Source organism: Pelophylax lessonae (assembly GCF_965119305.1).
Source record: "Pelophylax lessonae genome assembly, chromosome: 11".
NCBI lineage: Eukaryota > Metazoa > Chordata > Amphibia > Anura > Ranidae > Pelophylax > Pelophylax lessonae.
In genome coordinates, this window is record NC_138778.1 from 211,280,580 (window position 1) to 211,294,178 (window position 13,599).

Here is a 13,599-nt window from a genome sequence, read left to right on the forward strand (position 1 = left end):
CTGCCAGGGCGCTCTATGTAAGCCTATGGAGGCTACAAGAAAATGGCCGCCGTGCATGTAAACCATGCGGCCGGAGCGGGCGCCGGTAAAATGGCGTCGTTTGGCGCCGAAATCGCCGCTCCACAGTGCATAAAAACACACACAATTTTATCCCATTATATGGATACATGTTAGATCGCCTCAGCGATCGCTGTATATGCCCCAACATGCCATTAAAACATGCCCCACAGCACACAGCTCCTCACACTGCCCAGCCTGACATACTCAGTGTCATACAGCTCCCCCCCCCCCCTTGCAGCCCACAGCATGCAGCCGAGAGATAGGGAGACAAGCAGTGTGATTAAAGGCAGGTTACACAGTCCCAGACTGAGACCCCCCCCAGACAGACAGGTCCCCACATAGATACACTTACCTCACATGGCGTGGGGAACCCGCACAGGCGAACAAGCCGCTGCACATGAGGCAGGGAGAGTCGCAATTCAAGACGCACACAATGGCGGTTAAGAAACCGCACAGCGTCCGGTGAGGTAGCCACCTCACCAATCATCCCTGCACCGAACAGGGATGGGTCGTTCACTGTGCCAGGAGCGTTACCTGGCTGAACGCTCGATGGCAGACTGGGAAGCCACTGACCCACGACCTGCGATCAGGGGGATCAGCCCGAGACCCAGTCCGCATGATCCTCTTCATCCGAAGAACTAACTAATGCTGACAAAAATAACAGCTAAGTAAAGGTAGAGAGAAAACTCAAACAAAATATTAAAAAGAAGAAAGAGTCTGGGACAAAAAGTCCCAGCACAGAGAGAGCCAGCCACTCCTGACAAGCTAGACATTAAAACTGAGATATGGTTGCAGGAAGTAGGAGGGTATTGACTGAGGGGACCACCCCTTGAGGGTGGGATATGTTAAAGCTTTATTGTTAACATATTCTGTTGCCTAGCTACTCCTTCGGAGCAAAGTCTAATACCCCATATGTGACGAATATGAAGAGGCGGCGACTGTCGGAGGACGTAAGAGAAAATTCAAATTCGTGCTTTGCAATCGCTCTTGGGCAGGTTGAATTTTGCTTGTTGCAGTATGCCCATGGGCCATGTTTTTTGTAGACGACTGGTGACTGCTACAGCTGCTACAGTTGGCATTAAGATGCCACATACTTATATTCGGCTGGGGCTGGATCAGCGTGAGGACTTGTGAGTGTGGCATTCATTTATGTTTTTTTACAATGGTTGCCCCCTTTGGCAGGAGCAGGTGGATTCCAAATTTTAATCTAGAACTGTTCACTGACATGGCAGACTCTGCTGGTTATGGAACCTACTGTCAGGGTCAAGTGCTGAGAGTTGGCCAGTGGAATTGAGGTTGGTTTAATGCGGAATTTGGCTGTTCTGGAACTGTTTCCTAATGTACTGTCCATGGAATTGTGCACGTTCCAGGAGTTGATAACTCAGTGGCTGATGCTTTGTCTCATTTCCAGTTGGACAGATTCTGTCGGTTGGCACTGGAAGTGTAGTAGCGCAGAATTTTTATGCCCCAAGCATCTGTGGAGTATTACACTGCCACTTCCAAGTTCTCAATTCGTCATTCTGTATGTGCGTCAGCTTCATCCTCATACTGCAGAGTGTGGCAAGAATGGAGCAATCTGGTTTGTTCCAAGCCGTCTTTGTGCTCGCCTTTTTTGGGGTTTTTCGGGTAAAGGAATTGGTAAGCCAGAACAAACGTGGTGAGGGTGGTTTAAGCGTACAGGATGTAGGCTTTTGGGACACTACATTGGGTATTCTGTTAAGAAAATCTAACACAGATCAGTAGGAGGGGTTCTTGGACTGAGTTGTGTGTGGTTCCCTCTTCTCCAGTTTTCCCTGTCTGGGTTGTGGGGCTTCGGCCAAATCCTCCGGGAGTTTCCTTTATGCATGCGGATGGGACAGCAATGTCTCGATTCCAGTTTAGTGAGGTGTTCAGGAAATGCCTGTTGTCAGCTGGTTTGAGTGCAGTCAACTATTCTACTCATTAGTTTTGGATTGGGGTGGCAATGGAAGCGGTCCGATGTGGACTTAATGACCAGGTCGTTCAGCACATTGGGCAGTGGGAATCAGTCAGATTTTGGTCCTATGTGCGCCTCATTTATTGTAACTTCTAAGGTTTGCTATCTGTTGGGTCGGGCTAGGTTGTACCGTCTTATAGGGTACAGCCTGTCTTCATTATTTAATGTGTTTCCTATCCTCTTGTTGTTGTTTGTTGATAGGATTAGGATTCTTGGGGATGTTGTATTTCTCCCTCCCATTTTCTTTTCTCTTGCTGATTCCGAGGCATGCTTGGTGTGGATCCTGGGTCACTCGTATGTTTTTTTGGGGTTCCAGGCAGACGGAGGTTTGGACAGAGGGTAGGCAGTTAGGCTTGTCCAGGAGTGAAGTCAGAGTTCACTGGCTGGGCCTTCCAGGAATCCTGTGGTCTAGGATCTTGCCTGACATGCATCTTTATTCTAGATTGGACAGACCCCCTAATTTAGCCCTCTTGCATGTTGAGGGCAATGACCTTGGCTTGCGCTCCATGCGTGAGCTAATAAGGGATATTAAGTTTGATTTTTTTTTTTTACAACTTCAGTAATTTTTTTTCGGATACTATATTTGTGTGGTCCGATATAGTTGCCAGGTCTGAATGGTATATGGCTCACTCTTTTGAAAAGATCAACAAAGCCAGGATAAAGGTGAACAAGGAGGTAACAAGGTTTACCTGAAATGGGGACATGGCAATACCTCATTGAGAGCTAGATGATGAGACCTGGCAATATCTGAGAAGAGATGGTGTGCATCTGAATGCCATCAGCATTGATTTGTGGCATCTGGGATTGCAAGAGGGTATTAAGCAGGCATTCAGGGTTTGGGGGGGGCAACACGTGCGTAAGGTGTCACGCTCGTGTGCTGTGGCAGGTGGTTTATTGGGTCTTTAAAGGTGGTGCTGGTTAAATATTTGTGGAGAATTGTGGGTTGGGCCCATCTGAGGTATGGGTGTCTCTTTATAAAAATACGGTGGTAACATCGAGGTATTAATTAGGTTGTATCTGGTAGTACGTAAGTAGTTCATTTTCCCTGAGCCGGTGTAGTTGCGGCAAGGGGCCTTTGATTGGGTGGCAGATACAACCAGTTAATAGTGAGTATATAGACCTTAGACCGGGTATAAGCTGAGATTGGTTTATTTGGTATGCATTGATTGTATTATATGCATTACACTTGTTTTCTTGTGAATGTTGTATTTAATGGTTTGTAATAAAAAGGCTGCTATGGCCATTCGACTCCAAATAAAATGTGTCGTCTGCTCATTTTGGAAGGGGGGGTGGCTCAAGTGTCCAATGTTTTATAGATAAGCAGAGCCTCAGCATTCTGCAGGTCCCTCAGTCATGTGTAAGCTGCAGCATGTCGCTGTGTCAGCTCACACTCTGAGCTCAGGAATCCGGACATTGCTTTGCTGAATCACTATGACTGAGCTGTCGGGCTAAACCAATAACAAGTGAACCAGGGGTGTGTGGAACGCATAGACGCTGAAATAATCTCCGTTTACTATCTAGCAGTCATGGTTGATAATAAAAATATAGTCTCCTGATCAATATTTCCTTCTGTTGTTTTATTTCTGCTGTCTTGCTGGTCCCCCTATTTAGGAGATAGTGGTAGGCCTCTGATAAAAAGTGGGGCAGCCCGGAAGCTTGTATACATGTATCACAGACAGCTTCGACATATTGTGATCTGGACAAGCAGGTCTGGGGTACTGAGAATGGGCATGGCTCGCAGGATGACAACAGGCGATACGACGCAGGACAGCAGAAGTATACACTCCGGTAATATCTCGGATGTACACAACATACCGATGAGAGTGCTGATCCGGCCCATCCCATCTGAACTGGATGACAGCAAGGTGCAGAGTCTTGTGGACACCCTGCAGGTATGAAAATTTACTTTTCTTCTCTTCAAACCTATAATACTGACTCATATTACAGATTACCGAAATCATTATTAATAGCTTGCTGCTAAAGCAAGTCTGTACTTGTGGTACAGCTACTAAACCAGGTGTTTTTAAAGAGACCCTGTTGCCAGAGCATTCAGTTCGACAACAACCTTTCCAAAAATTATACACGCATTCACTATATTTTAGGCAGGCTAGCTACCCGTAAAAACCTCCCATCTGTATACATTCAAAAGCTCTGAGATTGCTGCTGGGGGCCATTACATGGATGTGATATGAGCAGTACTGGCAGACTTGGAGCTGTTACTCAAGTGGCACTCTTTCGGACCCCAAACTTTTAAGTACCAGGGACCAGTTTTGTGGTAGCCAATTTTTCAAGGGACCGGTTAGGGAAGGGAGTTTGTCCTTAGCCACACTTCACACCACAACCCCCCCTCTTTAAAGCAGTCCAAAGTGTCCTTCATTCCCTTTCACATCACAGCCGCCCTTTACATTACCATGCCCCTTTACATTAATGTATCGGGGGCTGCGCTGTAAAAGGGCATGGTGATGTAATGGGGGCTGCACTGTAAAGGGGCATGGTGATGTAATGGGGGCTGCACTGTAAAAGTGCATGGTGATGTAATGGGGGCTGCACTGTAAAGGGGCATGGTGATGTAACTGGGGCACTGTAAAAGGGTATGAGGATATACAGGTCCCTGTATAGTACAGTTCACAGTGTCCTTTGCAATCACAGCCCCACTGTCACAGTGCCCCTTGCAATCACAGTTCCTGTCACAGTGCCCCTTGCAATCACAGCTCCCCTATCACAGTGCTTCTTGCAATCACAGCTCCTGTCACAGTGCCCCTTGCAATCACAGCCCCCTGTCACAGTGCCCCTTACAATTACAGCCCCCCGTCACAGTGCCCCTTGAAATCACAGCCCCCCTGTCACAGTGTCCCTTGCAATCACAGCTCCCCTGTCACAGTGCCCCTTGCAATAACAGCCCCCTGTCACAGCGCCCCTTGCAATCACAGCCCCTGTCACAGTGTCCCTTGCAATCACAGTCCCCTGTCACAGTGCCCCTCAAAATCATAGCCCTCCTTGTTACAGTGCCCCTTGCAATCACAGCCCCCCGTCACAGTGCCCCTTGCAATCACAGCCCCTGTCACAGTGTTCCTTGCAATCACAGCCCCCCGTCACAGTGCCCCTTGCAATCACAGCTCCCCTGTCACAGTGTCTCTTGCAATCACAGCTCCCCTGTCACAGTGTCCCTTGCAATCACAGCCCCCTGTCACAGTGCCCCTTGCAATAACAGCCCACCGTCACAGCGCCCCTTGCAATCACAGTCCCCCTGTCACAGTGCCCCTTGAAATCACCACTCCTGTCACATTGTCCCTTGCAATCACAGATCCCCTATCACAGTGCTTCCTGCAATCACAGCCCCCTGTCACAGTGCCCCTTGCAATAACAGCCCCCCGTCACAGCGCCCCTTGCAATCACAGTCCCTGTCACAGTGTCCCTTGCAATCAGAGTCCCCTGTCACAGTGCCCCTTGCAATCACAGCTCCTGTCACAGTGTCCCTTGCAATCACAGCTTCTGTCACAGTGCCCCTTGCAATCACAGCCCCTGTCACAGTCTCCCTTGCAAACACAGCTCCTGTCACAGTGTCCCTTGCAATCACAGCTCCCCTGTCACAGTGTCCCTTGCAATCACAGCTCCCCTATCACAGTGCTTCTTGCAATCACAGCCCCCTGTCACAGTGCTCCTTGCAATAACAGCCCCCGTCACAGCGCCCCTTGCAATCACAGCCCCTGTCACAGTGTCCCTTGCAATCACAGTCCCCTCTCACAGTGCCCCTCAAAATCATAGCCCTCCTTGCAATCATAGCCCCCCTTCTCAGTGCCCCTTGCAATCACAGCCCGTCACAGTGTCCCTTGCAATAACAGCCCCCCGTCACAGTGCCCCTTGCAATCGCAGCTCCCCTGTCACAGTGTCTCTAGCAATCACAGCCCCTGTCACAGTGCCCCTTGCAATCACAGCCCCTGTCACAGTGTCCCTTGCAATCACAGCTCCCCTGTCACAGTGTCCCTAGCAATCACAGCTCCCTTGTCACAGTGTCCCTTGCAATCACAGCCCCCTGTCACAGCGCCCCTTGCAATAACAGCCGCCCGTCACAGCGCCCCCTTGCAATCACAGCCTTTGTCACAGTGTCCCTTGCAATCACAGCTCCCCTGTCACAGTATCCCTTGCAATCACAGCTCCCCTGTCACAGTGTCCCTTGCAATGATAACTCCCACGTCACAGTGCTCCTTGCAATCACAACTCCTTTTCACAGTGTCCTCTGCAAATTACAGTCCCCCTGTCACAGTGCCCCTTGCAATCACAGCTCCCCTGTCACAGTGTCCCTTGAAATCACAGCTCCCCTATCACAGTGCTTCTTGCAATCACAGCCCCCTTTCACAGTGTCCCTTGCAATAACAGCCCCCCCGTCACAGTGCCCCTTGAAATCACAGCCCCTGTCACAGTGCCCCTTGCACTCACAGCCCCCCCGTCACAGTGCCCCTTGAAATCACAGCCCCTGTCACAGTGCCCCTTGCAATCACAGCCCCTCTCACAGTGTCCCTTGCAATCACAGCCCCTGTCACAGTGTCCCTTGGAATCACAGCCCCTGTCACAGTGTCCCTTGCAACCACAGCTTCCCTGTCACAGTGCCCCTTGCAATCACAGTCCCCCTGTCACAGTGTCCCTTGCAATCACAGCTCCCCTGTCACAGTGCCCCTTGCAATCACAGCATCCCTGTCACAGTGTCCCTTGCAATCACAGCATCTCTGTCATAGTGCCCCTTGCAATCACAGCCCCCTGTCACAGTGCCCCTTGCAATCACAGCCCTCCTGTAACAGTGCCCCTTGCAACCACAGTCCCCCTGTCACAGTGCCCCTTGCAATCACAGCATCCCTGTCACAGAGCCCCTTGCAATCACATCCCCCCTGTCACAGTGTCCCTTGCAATCACAGCATCCCTGTCACAGTGCCCCTTGCAATCACAGCATCCCTGTCACAGTGGCCCTTGCAATCACAGCCCCCACGTCACAGTGCCCATTGGAATGATAGCCCCCACATCACAGCGCCCCTTGCAATCATAACTCCTTGTCACAGTGTCCCTTGCAATCACAGCTCCCCTGTCACAGTGCCCTTTGCAATTACAGTCCCCCTGTCACAGTGCCCCTTGCAATGACAGCTCCTCTGTCACAGTGCCCTTTGCAGTCATGGCCCCCCTCCCCACTTTCCTTTCACACTGCCCCATTTCAGTCTCTACCTCCCCAGCACAGTCCTACCTGTGGCAGGGTAGAGGCAGATTTCAGCCTTGTGTCTTCTCCCGAGTCCCGCCCCACGCCAATATCATTGTCAGCATGGCAGAGGGTGGGAGGAGCTGCATATCTGGATGGGAGGTGGGAGCTGCTAAAACCATCAAAAATCATGTTAACAACCGGGTGAGTATACGCTTGGTAATATGAATGACTCCTGCTTCCAAAGAAGATCTCCAGCTGCTTCCACCCCCTGCCCCGCTGACATCAGCGATGGGGTCAGAGACCTGGGAGAAGGCACACGGGCTCAATGACACATCCGCACAGCAGGAGGTGAGTGGCAACCGCGGTCTCTGATAGTCCTGTCGGGCCCGTGGTCGCCGCTCACCTCCCACTGTGCAGCCCGGGCATCAACAGGCCATGGAACGGTAGCGGTCCACGGCCCAGGGGTTGGGGACCCCTGTTCTATAGTATTCTCCTTTGCACAGTCCTCTAAAGTGACACAAAATTTTATGTGGGGAGAAACAATCCGGTGGGAAAGAAAAATCCAGGTGACTGCACTTCAAACGCTGAAGTCCACCTTTCTTTACAATACAAGAATAAAGCAGCATAGATACACCAAAATGATCACAGCGGGGGAGGGAGAAGTTAACACGCTTCATGCTCCTCTTACCGCGTAATCATGTGATAAAGGCGTCAAATCGATTTCCTTACTTTGATTTCAGGTTTAATAACACAGAGAATCCTATTTCGTTGTATTTTTTAAAATTATTCAGAGATCCAGCCCATGCCCCCTACATTTGGTTTTCATACCTCCAAAGGGTATGGATACCCCCAATTAATAACCCCTGCTCTAAACAAACTCAGGTGGCTGCATGCAGCTCAGCTATGTAAAAATATTCTGCAGGAATACAGTACCTAGTGCAACCAATTTAGAACATGAACAGTTGGCTCTTTCTCCTTCATGGTCAGCGAGGTTGTATATCACAATTAGTTTATAGGAAGGTGCAAGAGGTAACAGGGCTTGAGGGCTTAGTGTAAAGCCTGGTACACACGATTACAATATCCGACGAACGATTGTCCGTTTTTGTTTTTGCATGCTAGTCTCATATGAAAAATGAAGAGGTTACTAAAGTTACGAAAATTCTCTTAAGTGGAAATTCCGAATTAACCTGAGTACTGGTATACTTTAGGATCATTACACTTATAACAAATGAGCAAAAGTTTACCTTTTTATTAAAGTAGAATTATAGGCAAAACTTTATTTTTCATTTTGGATAGAGCAAGGTACCCCCAGGTAACCAGAACTAGTGTCCCCATTGGAAGATTTCCCCTCTATTACTTTTCCAGGGACAACCCAAAATTTGGGATTTTCTTTTACTTTCACTTTTAGTGATAATAATAAAGAGGAGGAGGGTGAATCTCCTTAACGGGGGCACAGAGAGCAATAAAAACAGACAAACTTTCTAATCTCTCTTCACTCTATCCAAAAGTAAAAAAAAAAAGTTTTGCCTTTAGTGTTACTAAACCCATAACAGTAAAATCAGTCTGTATATGCAGTAAAGCATGCTTGTTATACTCACTGTGAAACCTAAGGGGTTAATCCTCCGCATTGTGTAAAAAGGCTGCTTGATCTTGTTTTCACAGATCCTCCTCTTCTTCCACTGACTCCAAAACATGTCTGGATGAGACAGAGCCTTTGGAGTCAGACTGCACATGCTCAGTTTGGTGTGTATTGCTAGAGTTTTTTTTTTCTTGAGAGAGCACAGGGCCAATCAGCACTGTCCAGACAGAGGATCTGGAGCCCTGCAGCCTTAGAGGACAGCTCAGTGCAGTATGAAATCTCCTACTACAAGCTTTAACCAGACACTGATAGAAGTCATAAGACTGCTATATACAGTACTGCTGATGAGAAAAGGTATTTAGCAGTTTATATTTACTAAAATAATTGGAAGCTGGAAGGACGAAGGTCGGAATACACTGCTAAAAAAATAAAATAAAAGAACACTTTTAAAACACATCAGATCTCAAAGGGGAAAATTTTCATGCTGGATATCTATACCAGTATGGACTGGGTAATGTGTTAGGATCTATACTGGTATGATCTGGGTAATGTGTTAGGAAGGAAAGGATGCCACATCGTTTGATGGAAATGAAAATTATCACCCTACAGAGGCCTGAATTCAAAGACACCCCGAAAATCAAACTGAAAAAATGATGCAGCAGGCTAGACCACAATGCTGAAATTTCATTGCAGCAACTCAGACCTTGCTTTGTGCACTGGTCCAAATCATTTGGTGGAGGGGGGATTATGGTGTGGGGTTATTTTTCAGGGGTTGGGCTTGGCCCCTTTGTTCAAGTAAAGGTAACTCTTAAGGTGTCCGCATACCAATCGGACAATGTTATGCTCCCAACTTTGTGGGAACAGTTTGCGGATGGCCCCTTCCTGTTCCAACATGACTGCACACCAGTGCACAAAGCAAGGTCCATAAAGACATACAACTAGTTACAAATAAAAGCAATAAAAATGCATAAGATCTCTCCTATTGTATTCACACAGTCCACCACACAGCAGAAAACATTCTGAAAGAAGTCAATGGAAAATGCTGCTAGTATAACAAAGGGTAAATGAAAGTGTTACCTCTAGGTTCACATGTGTGCGTTTCTGCAGGCCACGTTTGCACAGGGATGTCAGCCCATTCATTTTAATGGGCTGCCGTGTCTGCATTTCCTGTACAAAAAGGTGCATGCGCCGTTTTCAAAATGCGGCCCGCAGGGAAATCGCATGGCCATTTTGACTATATGATTTCCCTGCGGTTCCTGCACCAGCACACGCACTGCGATTTTACACATGTGGGGGTGCCATTCAGAATGAATGGCAGCCGCCCCACGCATTTTCACAGAGCTGAGTGTTGTCACTGCGGGTGCAGAAATCGCTGCAATTTCCGCACACACAGAAGTTTGAACCAAGCCTTAAGGGAGCTTACAGGAAATGGGGAGTAAAGGTTGGTCCTCAGAAGTTTATTGATTCCCATTTATAAATCAATGAGCACATACATGACAGAAACCTGAAACTATTACTATACTGGCAAGGCAACATAACAGGCCTGTGAATGACAAACTTCTGGCAGAGAAACATTTCCCATACAGTATATAGATTTTAACTTTGTACTTCATCTGTTCTTTGTATTACAGGAAGATGCAGACCAGGTGCCCCCTATTGATGTTCTCTGGATCAAAGGTCGCAATGGAGGGGATTACTTTTACTCATTTGGTGGATGTCATCGTTACGCAGCACATCAAAGGCTCAACAGAGAAACCATAGCGGCCAAAATTATCCAGTCTTCTATCAGTGATCTACGTACATACCTGGGTTCCAGCACACCTGACCTGCAATAGCCTAAGTACAGAATCTACTGTGCCGAGAAAATGATTGTTTACCCCTATAGAATTCTGTGGGAATGTTCTAAAACATGCACAATCCTGAGCTCGACCAACGCACAACTCTCATAGCCTTTCATGGATTTCACTATGCTAGGCCCCCCATTTATCATCAGTAGCTATAACAAAAGCTGTATGGATAAATCCACAACCACCGATGAGGCAAAACCCTACTGAAGGGTAAAAAAGTGAATAAAAGAACATTTTCCGTTTTCATATGAATGTTCTCACAAGATTCTGAGCAGCAACCGCAAGGACTGCTTTATTTTCAAGCAGAACTCTCTGAATGCAAAACTTTTATTTTTAAGTCTGTTGGAAAATGAGATATTTTTTCAAATGTGCAGATTGTAATATAAACGAATGACTGTATACGACTGTGATAAATAATTTATTCTTCTGTTTAATTTATAAAAGAGTTTAAAATATATAAAAAAAAAAACAATGTATGATTATTCTGTGTGATTATTCTGCTGGCTGTTTACTGAAGTCAAGGCAATCAGTACTAAGATGTATGGATTTCTTCCTAAATGTACAGTATTGTACAGTAATGTACAATAAAACCGATCACTGTACTAATATTAGGTAAAGTTGATCCAGGGAATATCTGATTGCCTGTTGTGGGATGGGATCAGGAAGAATTCCCCCCCGCTGGAGCAAATTGAATCATGCTTTTTTTTTGGGGGGGGGGGGGGGTTATATTGCCTTCCTTTGGATCAAGTGTGGGCATAGGATTGTATATATGGAGTTTTTTATTTGTGTGTGTGTTTTTTTTCTATGTTGGTTGAACTGGATGGCCTTGTGTCTTTTTTCAACCAGATTAACTATATAATCATGTATGGCCAGCAATCCAACTGAAGGCAAACTTTTTTTTTTTCTTGCCAGGGGAGGTGCAAACAAAGAACCAGCTTTGGCATCAATACTAACCTCCTCCCGGTTCATGTTACCTGCAGTAATTGCTTTCCACCATTAGATGCCCTCAGTCTCCCGGGTTGTATGACCCTGGACGGCATTCGACACAGAAGACCAATGAAATACTGTGGGTGTATAAATTATTTTCTTCATTTTTTTTTTTTCTCTTAATCCTTTATTTAACCATTCCACCAGTACAGGTACAGCAAAAATGAACAGGGTAAGGGACTTACCGAACAGTGATATTAACCAGTTCTGGACCGGAAGGATTTGCCCCCTTAATCACCAGGCCATTTTTTGTGATTCGGCACTGCGTTACTTTAACAGACAATTGCGCGGACGTGCGACGCTGTACCCAAATAAAACTGATGTCCTTTTTTCCCCCACAATTAGAGCTTGCTTTTGGTGGCAACTTGTACGATTTTTATTTTTTGCGCTATAAACAAAAAAAGAGCGACAATTCTGAAAAAAAAATATATATCTATATATTTTCCACATTCTGTTATATAACATTCCCAAAAATAAAAATAAAAAATCTAAATTTTTCATCATTTTAGGCCAATTTGTAAAAAAATCGCAATAAGCGTATTTTGATTGGTTTGCGCAAAAGTTATCGCGTCTACTAACTACGGAAAGATTTATGTCATTTTTATTTATTTTTTACTAGTAATGGTGGTGATCAGCGATTTTTAGCGGGACTGCGACATTGGGGCGGACAGATCGGATCCCTAACTGACATTTTTTACACTTTTGGGGGGACCAGTGACATTACTACAGTAATCAGAGCTAAAAATATGCACTGTTACTGTAATAATGACACTGGCAGGGAAGGGGTTAACCTAGTGGGCGATCAAAGGGTTAAATGTGAGCCTAGGGGGTATTATCTAACGGTGGGGGGAGGGGCTTGTGAAATAACCATAGAGACCTGTGATCCTATAAAGAAGAATCACAGGAGCTCTGTGATCATTTCAGAGAGAACGGTTGGCTGTGTTTACAACAGCTGATCGTCCTTCTCTCTCAGCAGGGAGCGATCGCGGGTGGCTGGCGGCAATCGGTGCTGCCAGCCCCGTGCATCGGCATTCCCACTGCCTAGTGGGGGCAGGAGAGCACCCCCCTGCACCACGCGCGTTTGCGCAACCGAGCCAGCCTGCCGCAGTAAAACTGTGGCGGGCGGTCGGCAAATGGTTAATGTTGACAACAACAGAATTACAGCTACATACATTAACCACTTAAGGACTGAGCCCATTTCTGACACTTGTTGTTTACAAGTTAAAATCAGTATTTTTTGCTAGAAAATTACTTAGAACCCCCACACCTGTGAGGTGGATGGATTATCTGGGCAAAGGAGAAGTGCTCACTAAACACAGATTTAGACAGATTTGTGAACAATATTTGAGAGAAATAGGTCTTTTTGTGTACATAGAGAAAGTCTTAGATCTTTGAGTTCAGCTCATGAAAAATGGGGGCAAAAACAAAAGTGATGCGTTTATAATTTTGTTCAGTGTATACACACACACACACATTTTAAATACCTCTTTTTTCCACTTTGTTTTTTATAAGTAATCACATACCCTCTGTTCTCAGCTGCTTAAGGAGCTCAGAGAAACTGCAGTACACTGGTCTTCCCAGTGAATGGCTGTGCAGGAGGGGAGGCGTGTCAGCACTGGCAATGGATGTGGAGGAGAGCAGGCTGAGTTCTAAGCATGGCTAGAGAACTGACCATGGTGTTCTCCTGCCTAGTATGGTCAGTTTGTAATAGGAAAGCAGAGGGAACACCAGGCATTTTACACAAAGGAAGCCATACAAAGAGAACAGGAGACTTTTTCAGACACGTGCATGGTCGGCACATATCAGGAATATGAAATGTTGGGTTTCCATATTCTTTAAGAGCAAGGTTTTACATAGACCTAATATTCACCCTGGAAAACCATTTAGGGGCCTTTCACACTCATCATTTTTTGATGTGCTTTTGGTGTTTATAAATTGAAAAATGTATCCCTTGAAATCCCATGGA

At 46.5% G+C, this 13,599-nt stretch overlaps 1 protein-coding gene across 1 annotated transcript; it reads left to right on the forward strand.

Annotated features, from left to right (window-relative positions):
- Positions 1-3,679: 3,679 nt before the first annotated feature.
- On the forward strand, positions 3,680-10,819 carry SRXN1 (sulfiredoxin 1). The gene is made up of 2 exons (XM_082271212.1): positions 3,680-3,927; positions 10,431-10,819. Exons 1-2 carry the CDS (start codon positions 3,700-3,702, stop codon positions 10,632-10,634), a joined length of 432 nt encoding a protein of 143 aa, XP_082127338.1. The 5' UTR covers positions 3,680-3,699; the 3' UTR covers positions 10,635-10,819.
- Positions 10,820-13,599: the final 2,780 nt, after the last annotated feature.